Raw genomic sequence first — 8,401 nt, 5'->3', positions numbered from 1 at the left:
TGCGACAGCAGGAAAATACCGGTGTACGTGTAGATGGCGCCAAAAAGTCCTCAGTTTAAATTATCAATAAAGGTGTTTAAGGTATACAGCTCATTAGATCATTAATACCAAAATAAATTAAATAATAATGCATGCTATTTTTATCATCATAGTAGAATTTTGTATATTTAGTATTTAATTTTTAGATTAAAAACGTTACTATCGTACTAATAATAATAAATTAAATAACTGAAAATTATTAAGAAGGCATAAACGTTTAACATAATATTCTATAGAAAATGAACTTTTATTATTCTATGTAATTGAAAATTATTATGAGGCCCTTTCTATTAATTATCTATTGAATTTGATGTCTATTTTTGTATTATTATTATTTTACTTTTAATTTATTTTATTTTTTGTTAAGATATTTTAATGTATTTAATATTTAATTGTAGAGAGTCCTGGATTGTCTTTAGAGTTTGAGAAAGTTGATTGAAAAACTTAATAACTTATAGTTAGAGAAAAAAACTCACTTATTCATTTATTCCAAAATCAAAAAATATGGGTATTAATGTTAATATTAAATAAAATAGGTAATTTGTATATTTCCGTCAGAGCTTTGACTTCAATTAAAGAGCATTAATTCGCAATTAATGCACGGATTTAAAATTTCATCGCAAATGAATGACCAAGCCAATGGCTAATCGCTTTAGATGCCAAATGAAGTTATCAGCTGTCAATAATCATCGCTTTCCACTCCGCGAGTCGCGATTCCGCGCCAAGCAACCCCTCCTCAATGTCAACCTCAACGTCATCCTCATCCTCATCCTCAATCCTCCATTCAACGGACGCAAACAATAATGCGCCTTAATAACCAAGCACGAGTTGACGATGATTACAAAGTGAATGAGTAGCGAGTGATGGGTCTGACGATGGTGCACTGGGGAGGTGGAAGTTGCAAGTTGGAGGTTGGAAGATGGTAGCTTGCTGTTTTTACGAGCGGCCTCACACTGGCGCAAACACTGCAAGAAGCTTCCGTCTAAGACACTAAACGACTGTTGACTACTGTGCGTGGTCTGACCGATTAAATGTATGCGTGTGTGCGTTTGTGTGTGTGCGAGTGTGTGTGTGCGAGTGTGTTTTTCATTTTATAGTTTTCCGGCTTTTTTACGACGCCTTTCAACCCCCAAAGGCAGCGCGAACCCAAAACAATTGCAACAGATCCTTTCGACTGACACCCAAAAGTCATAAAAATGCCGTTGCCATTTGTATATATGTATATATCTATGTCTATGTGTGCGTATGTATGTATGTATATGTGCTGAGGGGTGGTCTTACTGATTAACAACGGGCTCGAGCACAGCCCTGGGTTGCTGTCTGTGGTTATCACAGACCATCCGAAAATGTTGTCCGTCCGTGCGCTTTTCTATTCTATGACCAGGCGACAGTTATTGATGTCATAAAGTTGGAGATTTATGTCGGCCCAAGTCTATTGGGCTTATGTATGTATGTATGTCGAATATAGCAGATACTATATATACACTGATTCTATTGTTTGTATAAGCGTGTTATAGGGCGGCAACGATCGACCCAGAACATGGCAAATGTTGCGTTAATAATATGAAATGTAAACTGGAATTTCAAAGCGACAATTTGGGAATAAATTCTATATTAAACGAAAACAATTTTAAAAAATATATAAAAAAAAAAACATACTTTTTTTTAAATTTTAAAATTCTGAAGAATTTTTAATTTTTTATGGAAAGTGTTTTACTACACAAGAGCCATTAGAAAGTAAAGTTGTAAGTACTATTGCTTAAATATTTGTAGATACTTTGATCTTAAGTGAAGCAAACATAATGCATGCTTACGCTAACTCAACGCCTCGTATAATTTTATGTAGCAAATTCCCGGCAATCCCGATCCGAAAAGACTTTACTACTTCTGGTGCTGTTGCTGGTGTTGGAAGCGATCGTCGATGGGTGCTGCAAACATCAAACATTTCGAAAGGCATTAAAATAAATTTTAGTAATGCGGCCTTTTGGGGTAGACTAAACAAAATAAACATTTAAACACACACGTTTTCTAGGTGTTCCAATGCATTCGGATCTCTGTGCACTTGCCATAAACAAATGAGGCGAAAAAGTACCCGAAAAAGCAAAAACAAAAACAACACAAGAAGAAACACACGGAAGGGCAGAGACCTCAACAACGAGTTTTAATGCCGACGTCGATGTGGATGTCGATGTGGATGTGGATGTCGTCGCCATCGCCGCTGTAGATCAAAGGCACGCCAGCCAGCTCTATGGAGCGTAGAGGTGAGGAGGAGACCTGCGGCTGGAGCTCTGAGCAAATCGGTTTTGCTCAGCGAGGAGCGGAAGAGAAGGGAATGGAATGGAAGGGTGATGGGGATAGGTGACTTCGGGTGGTGTTTTGGGTCGTTTAATTGCACTTGCCGCTTTTTATCTGACTCCATGTGTTGGTGTGTTCCGTGTGTGTCCCGCCAGCCCCTTTAGCCAGCTCCACATAACTATGAGCTCTGTCAGCCTGCGCATGTGTAGTTGCCTTTGATGTGCCTTTAGGCTATGGAGCGCATTTGTTTATGTGTGCGCTATAAAAAACCATAAAATATGCATAAAACGCATAGGCAAAAAGACAATTGCGATTGAAGTTGAACAGCAGCAGGCAGTAGGCATCAGGCGCAAAAGCAAATGAAATGAAAGTGGAAATAGAAATGGAAATGGAAATGAAAATGGGAATGGGAATAAAAATGGGTATGAAAATGAAGCGATTAAGTGCAGACGTTGGTAATTGCACTAAAATGTCATCATTGCTTTTCTGTGGGTAGTCAACGGCAGATTACCAGAGCACAACAACAAAAATAAGAAATGGATTGACGTTATGAAGATAAAATAAAGACAAGGAAATGGCAAAGGGAATTCGAATGCTGCAACATTTTCTCTCATCAATTGAAGGCTATTAAAATGGTGTTCACTCAAGTTGTGTGCATGTTGGCTATTCAAAATAAATTGTCATAAAAATACTTACTTTTGAAATTCAATATATATTTAATATAATATTTGTATAATTCACTATTTGAGTAAGTTTAGTTTTGAATGATTTCCAAATTTGTAATTTAAGGTAACGAAATAATTTCAAATCGTTTTATTAAGTTTAAACATTTTTGTAAAAGTGCTAGAACTTAATGTCGAGTAATACTTTAATTAATTTCATTTAGCTCTGAACTTTCCAATTTAATTAAACGAAATCAGCCTTAAGCATTTAAGTTATTCAACTTCGAATTCAAAATATTGCAGTAAGTAAAAAATGATGATGCCTCAAAAATGAAATAAAAACTAAAACCAAAAATATATATTATACATTATTCATATTGAATGTTAATATTATATTCTTTACTTATACCCCAAATGCTTATCTTATTCTAATGCCTGAAAAATAGATTATTTTTTATGTTTTTCAAGGAATGCTTATTGCGTTAAATTAAAATATAGAAGTTTATTGATTGCAAATAAAACAGATTCTAAATAAATAGCGAATGAAGAATAATATTCTATTTGAAAGCGAAGAGCCAATTTATCTGCGAGTTTTCTAGGGAATGTTCTGCACAAATTGCCGCAATCTCGGCATTCCAGTTTATTCGGTATCTTAAATATCCATCACAAACATATCCGTATATATGCTCGGTTCTGTGGGCTTCTGGAATGCCAAGAACCCCCTCCTTTTGGGAGGGGGAATTGTGTCTTGGTCTTGGTACTCGTCAGTTGGCACATTTCATGGCGTTGCCGGCTGCAGCGCTCATAAAAAACGAGGAACATAAAAAAACTGAACATTCGTCGAGTTGCATGAGCTTTGTATGGGAGAGGAGCGCAGCAGAGGGGGAAGGGGGACGGCAAATGTGCGTACCGTACGGTAGTAAAATTGTACGAACGATAGAAGAAATTTTATGATCGAAATCACCCCAACTCCGGGCATTCTGTACCGGGACTCTGCAACTCCGCACCATTAACCATTAAGAAGAGGAATTTTCGATTGCACTATAAAATGGGCTCTATGAGAGCTATAAAATATTTATTCTACTATAAAATAACTGTACATGGATATATATATATATATATACAGGCACACTCACTCATACATACACACTAGCACTCGCACTCATACTCACATACATAGATAAATATACATACATATATAAATATAAATACAAATAGAACTTTTTTAAGGGCATTTCACGCTTAACAACAAAATCGAGTAACATATGAATATATATATAGAGAGAGAGAGCGGGAGATCATTGAAAGTGGCAACTGGAGAGCCGAATTTCCATTGCCTATTTCCTAGACAATGTCATCGGCCACCTGCGACTCCTGCTCCAGAATGGTGCTCTCGCGCAGCTTACTCTTGAGGTTCTTGCTGGAATTGGCTTCCGTGAGGCAGGGCTCATGCTCGGCATGCTCGTGGCCATCGCCATCGCCATCGACGGCCGCATGCGTCGCATCCTCAAGCTGCACCTTGCCCATGTGCCGACGATAGCGATACCACAGCTTGAGGCCCAGCACCAACACAAAGTAGAGGAATGCCAGGCATATGATCACAATGATGATGCGTGTGATGATCGAGTTCGAGGCTGACTTATTGCTCTTGACCACCAGCAGAACCTCCTCACGCTTCAGTCCAGCACTGCTGCCAATGGTGCAGCCATAGCGTCCCTCGTCCTCCGTCTGCACATTGTGGATCTCTAGTGTGCCATTCTCCAGCAGATGAAAGCGAGCTGGATCCGTATTATTCTCATTCAGATACGTCAAGTCCTTGTCCCATTGTATCGTCGGCTTCGGTTCGCCCGTTGCCTGGCAGTGCATCACAGCGATGTCGCCCTCGCTAATCTCACCAGGTCCCACCGGCGGCACTGTAAACTTGGGCGCCACCACCACATTGATGGACACCGTGGCGCTAATCTGTCCCTGGCTATTGCTGGCCATGCAAGTGTACTGACCACGCTGCTCATTGCTGACACCACGGAACACCAGCGTCCCATTGTGATCGGTTACGTTCTCTGGCAACGGCAGTTGAGATTCCTGCGTAGAGATTGAACGAATGCTGAGCTGCTGCAATGATTGGGCCGCATTTGCCTTCAACTTACCCGCATCCATTTGACTTGAGGCGGCGGAGTGCCTTGTGCCTTGCAGTGCACCTTGCTGACACTGCCCAATTCCAGGTTCTTGGTCGGCTGCGGCTGTGGCACAAACTTCAGCTGCTCAATCACCTCCAGGCTGCCGCTGTTGGAGCTAATTGCCGGCCGTCCCTCGACCACAAGTTCGCATTGATACTGACCCGCGTCGCTGGCCAGCACACTGGCAAAGTGAAGCGAACCATTCTCCTTGCGCAGCGTCAGTCGAGCATCCTCCCGCACCATTGTCTCCAACTGCGGTTCGCTGGTGGTGCTGCTCGTCTGGCCAAGCTCCACTTGCCGCAATGTCTTGCCATCCTTGCGCCAGCGCAGCGTCACACTATTGCTCTGGCGGAGCACGTCCGGCAATTGATAGCCACATGGCAATTGCACCGCACTCTGCTCCTTTACGGTTAGCTGTGGCTGCGGACCTTCCACTATGCTAACTTCTGCTGCCGGCATTGGCGATGCTGTGAGATAAAGAGACAGAGAGAGGAAGGGAGAGAAAGACACAAAGCACATTGAAAATGGTTGCGAACGAGCAGCGATGACGAGTCGATATGTTGACTCAGAGTTGTTCGATGTTCTTACCGCGCACAGAGACGAGGATCAGAGCAGAGCTTAAGAGCCGCCACACGGTTATCTGTGACTTCATCATGGCGCGACTTAAAGAATTTGTTTGATTTCACGATCGCCCGGTTCCCGTTCGTTCTCGTTCTCCTTTTGTTTTATTTATTTATTTCGTTTTTTTTTCGGTTCGCACAAAACCGGTGTGAGGGTCTGCTCTTTATTTTTTTTTTATTTTTACTTTTTTTTTTATTTTTGAGTATGGCAGGAATTTTGTTTCCTCGTTGCGTTTGGTTTCTTTGGCTTTTTATTTCATTTCATTTAATTTTCCGCAACGCAGCCTCAGTTCATTTCACTTCACACAGCGCTGTCGACAACGACGACGACGACGACTGTTGGGCATCTGCCGCTTAATGTTTATTTTTATGTTACGCACACGCGTCACGCTTAATTATCCTTCTGCACAGCCCGTAACCGTATAAGGGCGCAGAGCAAGGAGCGTTTACCACAAGAGACAACCTCGCGCGTTCGCATTCGAAATTGAACTGACGCCGCAAAGAGCTAATTTAAGACTGGCAGGCTGCTGAGCTGACTCCGTTCAGCCGGTCGGCGCACGCGTCCTGCGCTGTTCCCACTATTTTACCAGTATTTCGATTATGCACAAAACTACGCCAGTAAATGCAACTCTGAGAGCTACTCCTTTTTTTTCTTACATTGTAGTATTGTATTGATATATATTTCACACAGGGAAAAAGTACAACCAATGTTTTGTGATATGGCGCTAGAATTATTTAGAAATTAACTACAATACATTTGAGTAATTATAAATACTAGGTTTGGCTGCTATAAAATGCTTGGTTAATTACTGTTTAAAAGGAATCTCATTCTTAATGATAGGATTATGCAGTCTAAAATTGAGGTACATTTGATACGCGACTGTATTGAGTATGCCGCTTAACCACTCGGAAGGGACATCGTGTCATCATTTTATAGACAATGCCGCCGCACAGCACAAACAGGCCCCAGAAGACATATGTGAAGAGCAGTATAAAGCGATTCGGCTGCCACAGCACCGTGTAGCTCAGATTATAGTCCTCTAAACAGAAAATCCGATCAAGCACTTGTAGACGAACTATGTGCATATATACGAATATGAGACTCACCTAGCACTGCGTAGCCCATGCCAATCTTTGATTTACCCATGCGATACGAGCATGTGGGCACCATAATCTCTAGATAACTGTGATCCTGCTCTTTTAGTGCTTTCAGATCAAAATGTCGCACGGCATTCTCATAGAAATTGATGACCTTCGTCGAGGGGTATATAAATATACGCGATTCGTGCCAATGTCCCGAAAATATAATATGCGGATCCAAATCGCTGATAATAGCTCGCAACAAAGGTCCGCCGCCAATGAGAAGTGGAGCATGCGAGACTCCGATGCGCAGACGATCAGCATTGTTATCTTTGTCGGGGTTCGTGAAATCTAGTAGCATGCGATTGATCTTGAAGAAACGCAAATGATTGTCATAGTCAAACAGATCTTCGCTCATAAATTCGTTTTCGAAACGTCGCTGATTCGAGTTGGAAATATAATCTCCATTGTCGCCGCCTATATCGTTATCACCTGGCACATGAACGCGCTGAAAGTAGGCGGAGATCATACGAAACTGTGAGTTAATTAATTGATAGAGTCGAGTAAGTAATATACCGACTATAAGCTAAACTCTAAAAGTAGATATTATATCTCAATTAAAGGCTGTCACAATCTATTGATTTTGTATATGATTTCTCTCAATATGCACTTACTTTTGTAAATTTTTTGTTTTGAAAAATGCGCTTAAAACGCTTCACATATTGCTTGTACTCCTGAGCGGTAGCTATGTTACCCTCATCCAGTAAATCTCCCAAGAAAACTATGATGTGTGGCTGCGTGAACGAGATGGCACGCTCAAAGGACTTTTGCAAATATCTGTCCGAATCGTATCGAGCCAAAGGACTATGCGATGAGCGATCATAAGAGTTGCCTAGAATTTGTGGATCCGCAATGAGCAGCAAACGAGTGCAGTTCTCTAATGGAAAGTATTTTATTTATTATTGAAAAACTTCTTAACGGAACTTACTTACCATGTTGGCAATCGATTGAATGCCATCTGGATTGTGCTATATAATAGATAAGTACTTCGTTGAAGAACATGAGCAGCAAAGTGAGCACAATAAATCCACGACAGACTAATCTGCAAGGAATTCATTTTAATTACTCAATAGTTAGATAGTTGTTCTAACTTCGGCTTCCAAGCTTACCTATTAACTACACGCAATGAAGCCATAATAGTGCTGGTCGTAGTTGAGCGTCGACCTTATTTACATTGCTTGATTATGTTAACTTTACGTATGCGTTCCACAACAAACTGTGCAGATTCTCGCCATGTATCATTCCAACATAAATATGTATGTGTGTTTATATTTATAACTGCAAATATGCGATGTTTACGTAAGTTATGCTATGAATATGTTTTGAATTATATGAAAGTGCTGCTGCCACATACAGCTGGCAACTAACTGTCGCACTTGCCAAGTGTGCATCGCTGTCAGTCGCACTGAGCCTAATTAAATTAAAGAGCCATGACTGTGCTCTAATTGGAATAGCCGGCTGAAATCTT

The 8,401-nt window shown here is 40.8% G+C and overlaps 2 protein-coding genes and 1 long non-coding RNA gene across 4 annotated transcripts; 1 reads left to right on the top strand and 2 right to left on the bottom strand.

The window, feature by feature from the left end:
• The first annotated feature begins 1,698 nt into the window (after window positions 1-1,698).
• Window positions 1,699-2,742, top strand: LOC133843196 (uncharacterized). Its single transcript, XR_009894479.1, has 3 exons — window positions 1,699-1,784; window positions 1,886-2,028; window positions 2,072-2,742. It is a non-coding gene; the product is annotated as an uncharacterized LOC133843196 (long non-coding RNA).
• Window positions 2,743-4,020: 1,278 nt separating this feature from the next.
• On the bottom strand, window positions 4,021-5,900 carry LOC133840203 (tyrosine-protein kinase-like otk). Its single transcript, XM_062271903.1, has 3 exons — window positions 5,762-5,900; window positions 5,144-5,640; window positions 4,021-5,078 (listed from the first exon to the last, which is right to left on the bottom strand). The coding sequence occupies exons 1-3, from the start codon at window positions 5,826-5,828 to the stop codon at window positions 4,341-4,343; spliced, it is 1,302 nt and encodes a 433-aa protein (XP_062127887.1). The 5' UTR covers window positions 5,829-5,900; the 3' UTR covers window positions 4,021-4,340.
• A 41-nt stretch (window positions 5,901-5,941) lies between these two features.
• LOC133840204 (metallophosphoesterase 1) lies at window positions 5,942-8,250 on the bottom strand. 2 transcript variants are annotated; one of them, XM_062271904.1, is made up of 5 exons: window positions 8,043-8,250; window positions 7,866-7,975; window positions 7,548-7,810; window positions 6,901-7,408; window positions 5,942-6,833 (listed from the first exon to the last, which is right to left on the bottom strand). In XM_062271904.1, exons 1-5 carry the CDS (start codon window positions 8,066-8,068, stop codon window positions 6,646-6,648), a joined length of 1,095 nt encoding a protein of 364 aa, XP_062127888.1. In that variant the 5' UTR covers window positions 8,069-8,250; the 3' UTR covers window positions 5,942-6,645. The 2 variants fall into 2 exon arrangements, with proteins under 2 accessions (XP_062127888.1, XP_062127889.1); XM_062271905.1 differs by having other exon boundaries at window positions 6,901-7,381; window positions 8,043-8,190.
• Between the last annotated feature and the right edge of the window lie 151 nt (window positions 8,251-8,401).

Source organism: Drosophila sulfurigaster, chromosome 3 (genome assembly GCF_023558435.1).
Source record: "Drosophila sulfurigaster albostrigata strain 15112-1811.04 chromosome 3, ASM2355843v2, whole genome shotgun sequence".
NCBI classification, from domain to species: domain Eukaryota; kingdom Metazoa; phylum Arthropoda; class Insecta; order Diptera; family Drosophilidae; genus Drosophila; species Drosophila sulfurigaster.
The sequence above is the reverse complement of the archived record's forward strand: the minus strand, read 5'-3'. Positions and strand labels throughout refer to the sequence as shown.